This window comes from Panthera tigris, chromosome A2 (genome assembly GCF_018350195.1).
Source record: "Panthera tigris isolate Pti1 chromosome A2, P.tigris_Pti1_mat1.1, whole genome shotgun sequence".
In the NCBI taxonomy this organism is placed as follows: domain Eukaryota; kingdom Metazoa; phylum Chordata; class Mammalia; order Carnivora; family Felidae; genus Panthera; species Panthera tigris.
Window position 1 is genome coordinate 62,874,590 of NC_056661.1, and position 16,716 is coordinate 62,891,305.

At 45.8% G+C, this 16,716-nt stretch overlaps 1 protein-coding gene across 1 annotated transcript in view; it reads left to right on the plus strand.

The window, feature by feature from the left end:
• The first annotated feature begins 8,171 nt into the window (after nt 1–8,171).
• Nucleotides 8,172–16,716, plus strand: part of ABCA13 (ATP binding cassette subfamily A member 13) — a 366,745-nt gene continuing 358,200 nt past the window's right edge. Inside the window, exons 1-2 of the mRNA XM_042977198.1 lie at nt 8,172–8,385; nt 11,483–11,606. Coding sequence (XP_042833132.1) covers nt 8,172–8,385; nt 11,483–11,606 — 338 coding nt within the window. The remainder of the gene's footprint in view (nt 8,386–11,482; nt 11,607–16,716) is intronic.

A 16,716-nucleotide genomic window follows, 5' to 3' on the forward strand; every position in this document is an offset into this window, starting at 1 on the left:
ACCCCTTCGTGATATTGACATTGCTTGTGCGTCGCCAACGGCTCTGTTTGTTTACCCGGTTGTCTCTGGTATCTTTCAATAAAGTTTCACAATTTTCTTCATGAAAGAATTGCACGTATTTTGGGTAAATTTTCTTCCCTAGGTGTTTTATACTTTTGTCAAAACTATAAACGGCATCTTATTTAAAAAGTACTATTTCAAAAAAAAGTATTTTCTAAGTGATTCTTACCGGTGTAGGGAATTATTGAGAGACAGGTATTGAATTTTCTTGGATGAAAGTAAATTCGTGATTGCCTTTTTTTCTAAGCCTTTATTTTTGAGTAATCTGTACTCAATGTGGAGCTCTGAGATCAAGAGTCACAAGCTCCACCAACTAAGCCAGCCAGGCGCCCCTCTAATTTTCTCTCTGTGTTTCTATCACTTATTGGTTTCTATTTTCTTGAGGACGTTTAATAAGTTTATAAATGCCTCCAATTATTGCATCTTCTTCTCCTCTCACTTCTTTTATTACGTTGTGATCCTTTCTATTTATGATGGTTCTTTTTCTTAAGCCTCTTGTCTGAATCTAAAGATATTTAATCATCTTCTGGTTTCTTGCTCTTGCTGAGTCCCTCGCAAATCTGACCATTCCTTTGACATGGTGTGGCTTTATTTCTTGAATTGCTTTTGAGAACTTTTCTTTGACTTAGTTGTGCTGAAGTTTTTGGGTTTTTTAAATAACTTTTTTAATACTTTTGAGAGAGAGAGAGAGAGAGAGACAGAGGGAGACAGAGAGAGACAGGGCACAAGCTGGGGAGGGGCAGAGAGAGAGAGAGAGGCAGACACAGAATCCCAAGCAGGCTCCAGGCTCCGAGCTGTCGGCACAGAGCCTGACATGGGGCTTGAACCCAGGAACTGTGAGATCATGACCTGAGCCGAAGACAGACACTTTGCACTGTGCTGGAGTTTTTAATGTGGATTTATGTTTCCTGGTAAATGTTATATTTCCATTATCAATGAATCTCTGTCATCATATGTTCTGGAGAATTCTCAGGCATTCGTTATTTAAATATTGCCCTACCTGCCTCTCCTCCATTCCCCTTGAGGGGACTTTCCTTTATAACTAAATCTTACACTTAAAGATTCAACTTATGATTCTCTCTTCTCTTTGATTTATTTTTTGCCACTCTCCTCACCCCAGCTCTCTGGAGATTTCTTTCTGGAAGTCCAGCCATGCAGTAAGAACTGTGTTCTCCTAGCAGGAGTCCTGTAGTTTCTAGCTGATGTGCTACCAGAATCAGAGGTGACATGACTGGGTATTAAACTTTGCCCCATTTTTTATTTTGGCCGGATGTCATTGCCCAGATTTCCCCCTTGGGTTTCATGGACTAGGGCTTCACATAATCAGATGAAAAGAATCCAAAGTCGTACAACAATTTGCCCCAAAATGGATGGAGTGAATAAAACACTGGTTGGAGGGGCGCCCAGGTGGCTCAGTCGGTTAAGAGTCTGACTCTTGATCTTGGCTCAGGTTAATAAATGATCTGTGTTCTTTACGATTGAGAATATTCGTATGTTGCTTTTCAATTAAGGGCCATTTAGGTTGGTTATCATATTTTTATCACACTTTCTTTCTCTTTGAACTTTGTAAATACTGATGCGTCGGCATCCAGCACTGAATGTTGCGAAGATATATTTGAGGCTGGACTGATTTTTCCCCCTCCTTTCAGTGAGTTGCTTTTTTTCTCCCCTTCTGGAGACCTGTGCTAATCTTCCTTTATCTTTGGGGCTCGATAGCCATAGCTCAGCTACAGCTTATTTTTCCCCCCTGAAATACAACATATTCTTTTGGTCTTTAGAACAACTCTTCTCTATTTCCGGGAAGTTCTGTGTTCTATCTCTGAGCATGTTTTTTGTTGTATTTGTTGGATGCTTTTCTGTGTTTATGGTTCTACCTTTAAAAATGTTTTAAAGAAAATCCCCGTTGTGATCTCAGACTGTTCCTCTGATGCAGAAATTCAAATTCAACCAGCGACTACTCTCTGTGTAGTTTCTAGGTCTAAATTTTGGATTTCCACAATAATCATTCTGTTATTGTTGTGTTTTCCCTACATCTGCAACCTCTCTTTTTCATTTACCATCTTTTTTTTTCTTTTGAGCTCTTTTTTCCGAAAGTTTGCTCTTACTAAATTGTTTTTGTTTACAAAGCTATTGTAAAGAAATTTCATGTTCTTTGGGTTGTTTCTTTTCCAGTCGTGCTTTATGACTTTGGTTTGTGTGTTTGGGTGATTCCTCCAGAATGCTTAGACAGCTGTTTTGCGCTTTTAATCTGATTCGTTCTGGGAGGGCTCAGCCGGGTGTTGTGTTTGTTCTCGACTCTCTTGTCGATAGATCTGAGACCAGTCTGATTTCTCCTTCAAACCCCAGTGTGGTCCCTGAGCTTACCCTATATATGCTGATTGCCAATGGCAGGGTGGGTGGTGGGGATGAGGGAGGACTCACATCCCCATGGGAGGAGATGCAGACATTATTACCCTGGTTGGGCTCTGGGCTCTGTGCTCCGCTTTGGAATTTTCTCCAGTGTTTTATTTTTATAGTTTTCATTTAAAGTTTTTTTTTTTAATTTTTCATTTATTTTGAGAGAGAGAGATAGGGTGTAAACAGGGGAGGGGCAAACAGAGAGAAGGAGAGAGAGAATCCCAAGCAGGCTCTGCTGTCAGGACAGACCCCCATCCGGGGCTCGATCTCACGAACCGTGAGATCATGACCTGAGCCGAGATCAAGAGTCAGATGCTTAACCGACTGAGCCCCCCGGGTTCCCTTTCGTCCAGCATTTTATAGCATACTCACTCCATCCGATTTCGGGGAAGTTGTTCTCCAACAGACTCGGACTCATTGCTCACTTCTCCGTGTTTCGTTTATTGCTCGCAGCTTTCTCTGACTCCTGCGGGAAGAAGGAGGGAGGTGATGCCTTCAGGGCTCTCACCCCGCAGATGCGGGCGCTGGGGAGGCCCCCCAGGATGACAGGTTTGGAGCTGCTGGGCTGAGTTAGGACTGAACTTGCTCGATCTGCTCTAGAGACCTGTTTCTTGGCATTTTTGTGGCTTTCATCTTATATAAAGACAAGTTGGCTCTCTTTCTCCTCTACCTTCTTTTCTTTGTCTCGTCTCATTCTGTCTGGAAGAAGAAAAAGTCTGTAAGGAGACACCAATGTTTTACCCGAGAGCCGTTGACGTATGTATTTCTGTGTGTGTGCTGTGAAGGTCTCCGCCAAATGCTGCTGCGTCTCAGCTGTGTTTTTAGGAACCAAGGAGGGGCACCCATTGAGGTCATGGGGAGGGCGACTGTGGAATCTGGGGTGCAGAACTGAATACTTTTTCCATTCCCTGGTGGGAGCTCCCCGCTTGGGACCCTGCTGTGTGGGCGTCTGATCCAGTGGCTGCTGTTTTGTGAGCCCAGGTGATTCTCCCAGCTGATTCTTTTTTTCTTTTCTTTCTTTCTTTTTTAATGTTTATTTATTTTTGAGAGAGCGCAAGCAGGGGAGGGGTAGAGACAGAGGGGGACAGAGGTTCAAAAACAGGTTCTGTGCTGACAGCAAAAAACCCAGTGCGGGGCTCGAACTCACGAACTGCGAGATCATGACCTGAGCCAAAGTCGGATGCCCAGCTGACTGAGCCCCCCAGGCGCTCCAAGCTGATTAATTTCTTGAGAGCACAGCATCTTGTAGCATCTGCTCCGGGCTGCCTTAGGGGGGACAGCATGGGTGCTGTCTGTTCTCGGCCCTTCCAGTGCGGGGAAGCCCCTCGTGGGGGGCCCACGGTGTGGGCGATGGGGGGAAGCATTCCCAGTTAGCAGGGAGGGGATCAAAAATGTCAGGTAAGACTCCAGGACAATGAGGACACATGAGAAGGAAACCAGGGTACAAAAATATGATGAGAAAGAGCCTCTGAGCGCCTCTGGGAGAGAGTCTTGTGAAAGGAGGTGATTCACTGGCTCACAATGGGCAGTGACACAGCAGAACTGGGTGTTTCGATACTTGTCTTCTGAACGGAGTTATTTCACATTCGAACAATGGGAGATTTCCCCCCTACCTGTGCTTTTTGGAGCAGCTGGTGATTAGCTTACAAATAAAAAACTAACGTACTATTTTCTTTAACGTTTATTTATTTTTGAGAGAGAGAGAGAGAGCGAGCAGGGGAGGGTCAGAGAGAGAGAGAGAGAGAGACATAGGCTGCACAGAGTCTGCACAGAGCCTGACTTGGGGCTCGAACTCACGAACCATGAGATCATGACCTGAGCCGAAGTCGGATGCTTAACTGACTCAACCACCCAGGCGCCCCCTGAGATACTATTTTTTTAAAGTGTAACTGGGGTTCTGTTTCAGTTAAAGATCTTTAAGAAACTGCTAGATTATACGATGTAGAGTTTTGCTTTTTTAACGATGTTATTTCCATTTGAAACTGGAGATTTTCCACTGAAGTGAGGACTGGACAGGTAAATTCTTATAGCTTCACAGCTGCCACTGCCTATTTTAGTTTGGCCATGATAAGGGTCCCTTGAATGATGATCATTCATTCATTATGTGTAGGAACAAGAATCCAGATGCTATAAATAAAAAGATTGATGAACTGATTGCATCAAAGATTTTGACAATTAAAAGGCAAATAAGACACTGGAGAAAATAATTGCTTAAATACTTTAAGCCGACAAAGGACCAATGAAGAAATTCCTTAACTCAAAAAGAAAATAGGAGACAATGATGTGCAGACCAGTAAAAAAAAAAAAAAAAAAAAAAGCAGACAGAAAGAAAAAAAGTACATAAAGTGGGTTTTAAAATAGTAAGATGCCCTCTTTTCTTTAAGAATTTTTTTTAATATTTTTAAGTTTATTTTTGAGAGAGACAGACAGACAGACAGACCACAAGCAGGGGAGGGGCAGAGAGAGAGGGAGACACAAAATCCAAAGCAGATTCCAGGCTCTGAGTTGTCAGCACAGAGCCTGACTCGGGGCTTGAACTCATGAACTGTGAGATCATGACCTGAGCTGAAGTTGGATGCTTAACCGACTGAGCCACCCAGGTGTCCACTCTTTTTAAGTTAATTTATTTCTTTTGTGGAGGGGGGAGGGGCAGAGAGAGAGGAAAAGAAAATCCCAAGCAGGCTCCACACTCTCAGTGCAGAGCCAAATGCGGGGCTCAGACCCACAAACCGCGAGATCATGACCTGAGTCCAAATCAAGAGTCAGACCAACTGAGCCACCCAGGCACCCCAGTAAGACATCCTCTTTAGTGTAAAACCGCGTATCCTCCTATCCTGATAGAGTGTAAATTTCTGTTTGTGCATTATTGAATGCCTAGCCTGTTCCAAAAACATTAGTTAGGCTTATATATACTTTAAAAAAAATGAATTCAGAAAGCTGTTGAGGGGAGCCGAGGTGGCTTAGTATCCAACATCGTTTAAGCATCCAACTTCAGCTCAGGTCATGATCTCGCGGTTCATGAGTTCGAGCCCCGCATCGGGCTCTGTGCTGACAGCTCAGAGCCTGGAGCCTGCTTCCGATTCTGTGTCTCCCTCTCTCTGCCCCTCCCCTGCTCACACTCTGTCTCTCTCTCTCTTCAAAAATAAAATAAACTTAAAAAATTTTTTTTTAAAAAAGAAAACAATTGAGATAATTTATCCTTTGGGAGAATGGCTGTATTCTTTCTGTACTTTTTAAATTTCCTAACCATGCATATATGTAATTACTTATAATATCGAGAGTTGTTATACGTACGAGTCTTGGGTCTATGGACCATTATCTGTGTTCTTTATACCTCTCTGTCTTAAAAAATAGCTATCATATGCTATTTAAAAATTTTTTAAAACAGAAAGTTAATTATGTATTTCTTCTTTTTTTCAAAGTATATTTATTTTGAGAGAGAATATATTTATTTATTTTGAGAGAGAGAATATATTTGTTTATTTTGAGAGAGAGAGAAAGCAGGCGAGCAGGGGAGGGGCAGAGAGGGAGGGAGGGAGAGAATCCCAAGCAGGCTGCGTGCTGTCAGCATGGAGATCATGACTGTGAGATCATGACCTGAGCCGAAATCAAGAGTCTGACGCCTAACTGACTGAGCCACCCGGGTGCTCCTATATTTATTCTTCTTAACGGTATCAAGTCATTGCTGAATTTGTGGCATGTTTTCTGTTTTGCACATTTAGTTTCAGCCGGAACTAGTTATGGAACCTTCCCACACCACACCCCTACTCCCATACTTGAAGAAATGATTATTTGTTCTAGAGAATGAGCTAGATGACTTGAATTGGCGGTCTTCTGAGTGTGCCTGACCTCTCTGGCTGTTTTAATCACCATCCTTTGAGTAGAGGTTGGCCTCCTGCAGACATTTGCCCCATTATAAAGATATATGATATTGGATTTCCGCACTCGGTCAGGGAACTTTCCATAATGATGCACTTTCTGGCACAAGAAATATTACATCATGAACTCTTTCAAAAGCGGTGATTTCTTTTCTTTAACTACAGTGGGGATCGAAACCTTTCCACCTGTGTTTTGTCTTTATGGCTTCAGGCCACATACACCCTCCTGGCCGCATTTCGATGCCGTTTCCTTACAGGGAAGAATTGTGAAGAGCAGTTCAAAGAGCAAAGGAACCAAAGAGGCGAAAAGTTTGTTTTAGCTCAAAGCATTATAACTGGGAGTCTAAAAAAACCCGTCTTTAGTGTTAGGCTGGGTACCCCTACCTCCCTAACCTGCAGATTTTAGGTTTTTGTTCATGCATTATTGAGTGCCTAACCTGTTTGGTGTGTGGTTATAAACTCTTGTCTTTGTGGAATGATACGAGTGGAAGTCTACAGGAGAACATGATCCACCATAAAACCACGGAAGAATGAGGACAAAAAGAATAATCTGGGGGCGCCTGAGTGGCTCAGTTGGTTAAGCGTCTAACTTCGGCTCAGGTCACGATTTCATGGTTTGTGGGTTTGAGCCCCACATCGGGCTCTGTGCTGACAGCTTGGAGCCTGGAACCTGCTTCAGATTCTGTCTCTCTCTCTCTGCCCCTCCCCTACTCATGCTCTGTCTCTCTCTGTCTCTCAAAAATAAAACAATGTAAAAAAAAAAAAGAATAATCTGGTGATAATCGAGGATAATTCTTTTCTTTTTTTATTACTTATTTTGAGAGAGACAGAGATAGTGTGAGTAGGGGAGGGGTAGACAGAGGCAGAGAGAGAATCCCAAGCAAGCTCTGCACTGTCAGAACAGAGCTCGATGCGGGGCTCAAATTCTTGAACCATGAGATCATGACCTAAGCTGAAACCAAGAGTCCCAAGAGTTGGTGCTTAACCGACTGAACTACCCAGTGCCCTGAGGATTTTCCTCTTAATTAGTTTTTCACTGGGCTGAACCTTGGGTATTTCATTCTCAAATAATTAAATTCCATGCATCCATGGTAATTCCTTTGTCTTTTTTGACTGAGGACGCAAAGCTATGCGAATTACCGTGATTGTTACATGTGGCTCTTTTGTTGTCTGTGTCAGGAGATTTGGCTCCAGTAATCTGACTTTCAGAAATTTGTTCCAGTCTTAAGAAAGTAATTCAGGGGCACCTGGGTGGCTCAGTCGGTTGAGTGGCCGACTTTGGCTCAGGTCATGATCTCTCGGTCCGTGGGTTTGGGCCCCACGTCGGGCTCTGTGCTGACAGCTCAGAGCCTGGAGCCTGCTTCAGATTCTGTGTCCCTCTCTCGCTCTGCCCCTCCCCTGCTCATGCTCTGTCTGTCTCTCCTTCTCTCTCAAGAATAAATAAACATTAAAAAAAAATAATGTGGACAAAAAAGAAAGAAACAGAAAACAAGTGTTTTGGGAAACGTACAAGGAGGTGACAGTCGCGGGTCCAGATGACGAACGAACCATGGACCCGTGGCTCAAATCAGTGTTCTCAGAGACGCTCAGTAAGGATGACAATAATCTCCTTTTTTTTTTAATTAAAAAAATTTTAAGTTTATTTATTTATTTTTGAGAGAGAGAGAGAGCATGGTAGGGACAGAGAGAGAGGGAGAGAGAGAGAATCCCAAGCAGGCTCTGCACTGGAAGCATGGAGCTCCATGTGGGACTCGAACCCACAATCCAAGAGATCATGACCTGAACCGAAACCAAGAGTTGGACACCCAACTGACTGAGCCACCCAAAGCCTCGACAATGACCTCCTTTAAGGGAGGCCTGAGTGAGCAGCAACCCATCCTGCAGGCAAGGGGGCTATTACAATGCTTTGCCATTTATTCAAACTCTAATTTTTTTTTTCCCGACATCCTTCTTCAGGTCCTTTCTCTTGCTGAATTCTTTTGGCCATGTATCCTCTTCATGATTCTGACAGTGCTTCGTTTTCAAGAGCCTCCCAGACACAGAGACAATTGTGAGTGTTACTTTGGCTACACTTCTTGCATTATAGACCCTCTGAAGGAAGAAAATGCAGCTCTTTCCTCTGTTGTTTATAAACTGTGAATTCTGAGTGGAATGAACGCATAAGGTTCACTGTGATACCACAATAGCTATATTTCCGGGGTATGTGCCAGTAAGCATCAATTTATATTTTTTTCTGTTAAGAATCATAGTCACACATACCTGTTCCATCTAGCATATAGACTTATTCTTCTAACTAAACTGCCTTTGTGAGAATAGGTTTAGATGCTATTATAGATATATAAAGAGTAGAAGAAGAGGTAAAAGGTGACAGATACACTTTAGTCTATCAACAAGATAGTGATGGCATTGGTGGTTATGGTGGTGTGGATGGTGCTGGTGATGATGGTGATGATGACGATGATGATAGTGACAGTGATGACAGCTATCATGGTGTCATAGTGATGACGATGGTGATGATGTTGTTGGTGGCAAAGATAGTGATGCTGCTGCTGCTGATGGTGATGATGATGATGGTGACGATGGTGACGAGGATGGTGATGGTAGTGATGACGGTGATGGTGATGATAGTGATGAAGGTGGTGATAGTGATAATGGTGATGATGTTATTGTTGGTGGAGGTAGTGATGATGTTGGTGATGGTGATAATGGTGGTGATGATGGTAATGATAATGGTGATGATGGTGATGATGATGATGATGGCAATGGGGACGGTGATGGTGGTGATGATGGTGATGGTGATGATGGTGGTAATGGTGATGATGATGATGGTGATGATGATGGTGATGATGATGATGGTGGTGATGGTGGTGATGGTGGTGATGGTGGTGGTGATGGTGGTGATGGTGATGATGATGGTGATGATGATGATGGTGATGATGGTGGTGATGGTGGTGATGATGGTGGTGGTGATGATGATGGTGATGGTGATGATGGTGGTGGTGATGGTGATGATGGTGGTGGTGGTGATGGTGGTGATGGTGGTGATGGTGATGATGGTGATGATGGTGGTGGTGATGGTGATGGTGGTGATGATGATGGTGATGATGGTGGTGGTGATGGTGGTGGTGATGGTGGTGATGGTGATAATGGTAGTGATGATGGTAATGATGATAGTGATGATGGTGATGATGATGATGATGATGGCAATAGGGATGGTGACCGTGGTGGTGATGGTGATGGTGATGATAGTGATGGTGATGATAGTGATGATGGTGGTGGTGATGGTGGTGATGGTGATAATGGTAGTGATGATGGTAATGATGATGGTGATGATGGTGATGATGATGATGGCAATGGGGATGGTGACAGTAGTGATGATGGTGATGGTGGTGAGGGTGATGGTGATGATAATGATGATGGTGGTGGTAATGGTGGTGGTGGTGATGGTGGTGATGATGGTGGTGATGATGGTGGTGATGGTGATAATGGTGGTGATGATGGTAATGATGATGGTGATGATGGTGATGATGGTGATGATGATGAAGATGATGATGATGGCAATGGGGATGGTGACAGTGGTGATGATGGCGATGATGATGGTGATGATGATGGCAATGATGGTGGTGATGCACTGATAAATCATTACTGGTTAAGTTCCTCTGCTCCAGGATCTTTATCAGAAAGACCCTTTTTTTCATTTGGTTTGAAATCTCAACAGCATTACTGCTTGAGAAATGATGGCCTGTTTTGTTTCTATCAGATTTATGCCACTAGAAATGTGGATAATGTGGTTAGTTCTGAAAAAGTTACATGAATAAAAGATTATTAAAGGATGGGTCTTATCTAAAATAGTGTGTCACTATCCGAAATAATTAATGTATTTATTCTTTTGGCAAATATGTGTTGAGTGCCTGCTGGGTCCAAGACCTTGCTGAAGACAGACTAGTGGACAAGATATTTTCCCTGTCCTTCTAGAGCTTGCTGTCATGTCAGACTATTTCAATATGGTGGGGAAAATGTCATGATGGGGTTCTGCAGGGGGGCCATGTGCGCTCATAAGAGAGGTGGCCAGTCCATGTTAGGGAAAGGCTACTGGGGCCCGACATGTGAGACTTCGTGGGACTACAGGTGTGCAGGAGAGGAATGATCTGGGTGGCACAGACACCATGGCAGGAGAAGAAATAAAATGAGTTCTTTATGATTGAAGAGAAGGGGTGTGGCTGGACCTAGTGCACTGGGTCTTGTGTTCGCTAAGAACTCCATTTGCCCCTGTGGCTTGAGAGACTACTTGTTCATTTTTCATTCATTCATTCATTCGCTCCACCAATGGTTCATTCAATGATTCATTCATCCAAAGTTTAGTGACTGTCTTCTATGTGCAAAGCATTGTGCTGAGCCCTGGGGGTAGTGAGTCTCCACGTCCTGAGAGTGTGATCATTTCCCAGACCAAACTAGGCTCGCATGGAGAGCCTTTCACCAAGACTTTATGAGCTACCTCACGTTAGATCAGTAACTTCCAAGTTGCCTGCGGTCATCAGCATCTCAACCGCTGCCATCCGTCCATCGGGGGCGTGGAGGGCTCTAGGCATGGGGCACAGATGAACTCCACTCGATCGAGTCAGGGGCATTGTTGCAGCAAAGTCTTCCTGAAAACCCTTGGATCCTATCCGTTTTGTCTAAACTTCTTTGCGTTATATGGTCTTTAACAACTACGCGTATACATTTAAGAATCCAAGGTGTATTCGATTGAAAATTTTGCCCAAACTAAAAAACTGCTAAATCTTTGTATGAGATGAGAAGAAGGATCTATCTTATTCTTCCCGCCCACAGCTGGTTTACAGAGGACTGTGTGCATGGCATGGCTGTGTAAGGGGGGTTTTGCCCCTCTGGGAGCTGGGAGGGAGTGAGTCCTGCGGCTCTCAGGCTGGTCAGGGCCATTCTGCCCTGAAGCGTGAGTACAGACCCACGGAAAGGTGTTCCATATGAAGGCTTTCTTCCTTTCCTCTCTCTCTTTTGTTTGAGTGCTCAGACCTCTTTTAACTGAATAAGAGGATTAAAAATATAATAACATCATATTTGACACTACTCTTCTGACCAAATAGGTATTCTGTTATATGGACGCACTTCTCCCTTGAATCTACACTTAGGTTTTTTGCAACCTCGGGATCTGCCCAGCCGAGGCGTTTTCCCCTTTGTCCAAGGCCTTCTTTGCAACACGGGGTCGACCTGCCGGAACCAGAGCTATGAGGGAGCCACGGAGCACCATTCTCGGTAAGAGAGACACAAGCATCCTTTTCAGAATTCATGGGAACGAGCTTTTATGCTTTTAGTAAAGCCTAACAGTTTGGGAGAGGTCGGAGATCATAAACAGCACAGAGTCTAGAGTTACAGCAGCATCTGTTTTGTTTGTTTTTAAAGTTTGTTTATTTTGAGAAAGAGAGAGAGAGAGAAAACAGGGAAGGGGCAGAGAGAGAGGGGGAGACAGAGAATTCCAAGCAGGTTCCGTGCTGTCAGCACAGAGCCTCACTCGGGGCTCAAACTCATGAACCGTGAGATCATGACCCGTGGCGAGATCAAGAGTCGGTCGCTTAACCAACTTAGCCACCCGGGTGCTCCAAGAACATCAGTTTTGTTAAATGCAGACTCACGTGATAATGTTTCCAGCTAATGGCTGGTTTGGGTAGGGGGTCTTTCCTCTTTCCATGGCTGTTCTTGGAACCACAAAGTGACTGCTGATTAGCAAACGTCATTTGAGTATAACAGTTTGGTTTCTGTAGGTTAAAAGTCTGACTTCAGAATCGCTTGTGTGGCTCTGGCCACCCTGGTGGCTGCCTGGCAAAGCGGGGAGCGGGGAGGGGGTCTGACGGCATCGAAGACTGCACAGAGAAAGAGCAGATGTGCTTCCTGTGGGAAGAGTCAGAATCAAGGGGGTTTGACTTCGAGGGTTCTGAATGTTCTGGAAGCTTCTCTTTCCTGGCATTGAAGGATCTAAGACACTTGGATGTAAAGCATGTTAAAATATCTGATCTTCATCTTTCAAGTCTCAGTTGCAGGAAGAGAACGGAAAGTTTATAGATAATCTTGGACACGTCCGGTACGATGTTTATCAGTGGTGTTTGCATTTTTAACAATTTTTTTTAATGTTTTTATTTATTTTTGAGACAGAGAGACAGAGCACGAGCAGGGGAGGGGCAGAGAGAGAGGGAGACACAGAATCTGAAGCAGGCTCCAGGCTCTGAGCTGTCAGCACAGAGCCTGATGCGGGGCTCGAACTCACGAACTGTGAGATTATGACCTGAGCCGAAGTTGGATGCTTAACCGACTGAGCCACCCAGACACCCCTACATTTTTTTTTTTTGATATAAAAGCATGGTATAGAGAAAATCATTTGGAAACTGTCCGAACTCATAACCCTGAAATAGTTGATGGTCCTTTTGTGCGTGTGGAAAATGTATAAAAAAGCCTCTTTCTGGGAAGGTTAGGGGGTTTGGGTGTGCAGGCATCTCCACCCCACGGCTTACCCACTCCTCCCTCACTCAGAACAGACGTTGAAGTACAAAAAGTTGGGCTTTGCCCCCAGTCCACACTGGCCCTGTCGCTGTTCAGTTCTGTGTGTCTGTGCAGATTTCTCAACCTCTCTGAACCTCAGGGTCTCGCTTACCCCCCTCCAGCGTCATGAGTTAGGAAGGCAAAATCTGAGAGACGTCTAGTTGCAGGGGGTACTGAGGACAGACAAGGGGCAGGAAGAGCACCTAGCTCAACTCCCGTCTCCACCTGGACCCCCGACGGCTGGCTGTGCTTCTGGCTTGTTTTCAGATCGGTTCAGATGTGAACTGACTGCACCCTCAGAGCCGTGCAGAGACTCCCTTCTGATCATCTCGGTTCACAAACATCTGTGAGCAGAAGTTTCCATATTTGGTCTCCTCAAACATTATGATGATTGATTTCATGTGTGCATTTCTGTGCCCTTTGTAATTCCCCAGGGAAAGTTCACTTTGGGCAGGAAGCCCACGTTTCATCTGATCTGGGTTCTGAGTATGAAAATCGGCTTCCTTATTCCTGGCTCTGCGGGGAGCTTGGCTCTAACCATTGGATCTCGGAGCTGAGATGGGTCATTACTGAAAGCAGATAAAGCGGATGTTCTCACGCGGTGTGAGGAATCGGTCCTGTATTTTTATGGCAAAGCCACGGCACCAGAGTCACCATTTGTGATGCCCGTGTGCGACCCCTCGTCCCTTTCTCGGGGGACGCTGCCCACGCCAGGGTTCCCTGCACTCTGGTGACGGGTGCTGTGCTCTCCCACTGTCGTCACGGTGCTACCGTGAGCCTTGTGATGTTTCCTGGTTCTCAGATCCGCCCCAGCTCTTGAGGATCACCTCACTTCCTACCTGCTTCGCTGCTGCTGCAGCTGGCTTCTGGGTTTGCAGCTCGCCCCTTGCACATGCGTGGCTTCTCAGCTCTGCAGCCATTCCACACTTCTCTCCATTCCAAGTCCTTTGCAAGTAGTTGGATCCCCATTCACCACCTGGGGCAGCTAAGAGCTCCATCCTTTTTTTTTTTTTTTAAATTTTTTTTAACATTTTATTTATTTTTGAGACAGGGAGAGACAGAGCATGAACAGGGGGGGTCAGAGAGAGGGAGACACAGAATCTGAAACAGGCTCCAGGCTCTGCACTGTCAGCACAGAGCCCGACGCGGGGCTCGAACTCATGGACCGTGAGATTATGACCTGAGCCGAAGTCGGCTGCTTAACCGACTGAGCCACCCAGGCGCCCCCATCCTTGTTTCTTAAACTTTGAAAAATTTTTTTCTAAGTTTATTTACTTATTTTGAGAGAGAGAGAGAGAGAGCGCAAGCAGGGGAGGGGCAGAGAGAGGGAGACAGAATCCCAAGCAGGCTCCGTGCTGTCAGTGCACAGCCCGATGTGGGGCTCGAACTCGCGAACCGTGAGCTTATGACCTGAGCTGAAACCAGGACTCAGAGGCTTAGCCAACTGCCCAACCCAGGTGCCCCCATCCTTGTTGCTTACAAGGAGGATTCTGTCTGTGCTCCTGGCCCCGTCCCCACCCCTGGACGCCTTCTACGTTGATACACCTCTAGCCCCTTCCCCAGCCTGTTCAACTTTTCTCTTTATGCTGTCTCACCTCCAGACCCTCGGTGGTACCAGGGTCCCCCTCCCTGGGAAACACTGGCCCCGTGGAATGCATAATTAGGAGTCGGTCCTTTGGGACTCTCTTCCTGCCTGGACTTTTTCTAACAGACCAGGGGTTCCTATGGTTGATCCTGTGTCTGTCTCCTGGTGTCTCCCCCCACACCCCTCATGGCCTTGGAAAAGAAGGAGGCACCGGCAGGGTGTTCAGAGATGGACTCATCAGGACGCCCGTTTCTGGTGACATTGACATCTTCCCTCGCACACCCAGCTGGCTGGCAGGCTCTGGCCTGTGTGCTGGCGGAGGGCCCTGCATTTTCTCGTTTTCTCTCTTGGGCTTCAGGCCCTGATTTCACCTTCTTCTTTGTATTCAGGCCCCTCCTTTCCCCTTCATAGTTTTCTCTCTAAGGAGCCATGGAGGAAAGACGACTCCACGGGGTCCTGAGGGGTCTTTCTAGACCCCTTTCAGGAGCTTAGCCAAGAGAGGCTCAGCGGCCGCGAGGGATGTACAGCAGGGGGCACCAGCCTCCAGCCCACGGCATCCCTTTCTGCTCCCAGGAACTGCTTCCCATGAGACTATCACCCCTATGTCCCCGTGTACCCTCACACTGCTTTCTGGGGCTGGTCTCTCCTGTGAGCACTCTCTGTGCCCGGCTGATGCCTCTCGGGGGAAATCGAGAACATGGGTAGTCAGGTGTATTCTGCCAGTTTTTATTTGTAGATTTCTCCTTGTTTTATTTTTACACCCTAGTTTTCCCTTTCACACGTAACTATTGCGTTCATCTGGGCTTTATGTCTATGGGTGGGGTACAATGATCCAATCACACATTTCCCCCCATTTGGATAACTCCACGGATATGCGGTGGATCTCGGACAGACATCGCGCTTTCCTCGGCCCCCGGGTCGGCTCCGGACGTCTCTGTCTGTTCCGGAGACCCATCAGGCCACCCCCGACTGCACCTCGCTGGCTTTCTTCCTAGACCTTTCCGGTGTCTTGTGTCTGATAGGGCAAACCCTCCTACCTCGCTTTCCTCCTACAGGGAAGTCTATACATTTTACAAACTTGTCAAGGTGGGTGAGAATATTCTGTTGGGGGTTCGATTGGTGTCACGTGGAATCCCGCAATCACTATGCGACGTGTGGTGTAGTTAGGTTTTCAGCGTCTCAGCACAGGGTAGTGAGACTGTCCCGTGAAGGCCACGGACACCATTCTTCACACCTTTTCCCAGCTACTGTGTTATTTTTTTGTTGCTATCACAAATGGTATCTTTTTAGAAGTTATACCACGTCACTGATTTTTCCTTCCTCAGGTAACGGAAATACAATTAACGGTCAAAACCAACTTTATTGATCTATACAATAATCGATGACAAGTAAATGCACGGTGAGCCTTGATATGTTTGTTTACCTAGGCGAACACTGCCGTGATGGAATATTCCATTCTCCCTGCAAATCCCCTGTGCCCCCTCCCAGCCTACCCCACCCCAGGAACAAATTACCTGCTTACTGCCATCTGGATGAGATTTAGATTTCTCTTTTTACATTTTTTTTAAGTTTGTTTATTTATTTTGAGAGAGAGTGAGCCCAAGTGGGGAAGGGACAGAGAAAAGAGGGAGACACAGAATCCCAAGCAGGCTCCGGGCTCCGAGCTGTCAGCACAGAGCCCGATGCGGGGCTCGAACCCATGAACCGCGAGATCGTGACCTGAGCAGAAGTTGGGACATGCTTAACCGTCTGAGTCACCCACCCAGGCACCCCTAGATTTGTCTTTTACAGAACTTCGTGTACGAGATACACCTTTGGTGTCTGAAGCCAAATGTTTCCAGATTTATGCGTGTGTTGTATGTACCAGTAACTCCTTTTTCACTTGCCAAGTGGTACTCTCACGCTATGGAGGCACACACACAAGTTGGGTTTCAGCTTCACCCAGTCATAAATCAAGGGCAACATAGTCATAAGGCAGGTTCAGAATCCCCCAATGAGAGACATTCCCCCACGTGATGCACCTGGCTCCTTACCCGGGCCACTGACCAGAGCAGGAGACCAGCCACACAGCACGCAGGAGCCTGGTGGCTATTTCCAGTTTTGACTATGTAGGAGAAAAGCTGCTGTCGGTGTTAAGACAATGTCTTTGTAGAGAGTGCAGCTGTTGGGATGAGTGTTTAGTGAGTCTTAGTTTATAATCAACTTCTGGACTGTTTTCCAAAGCGTATGTACAATCTGGGGGCTCCA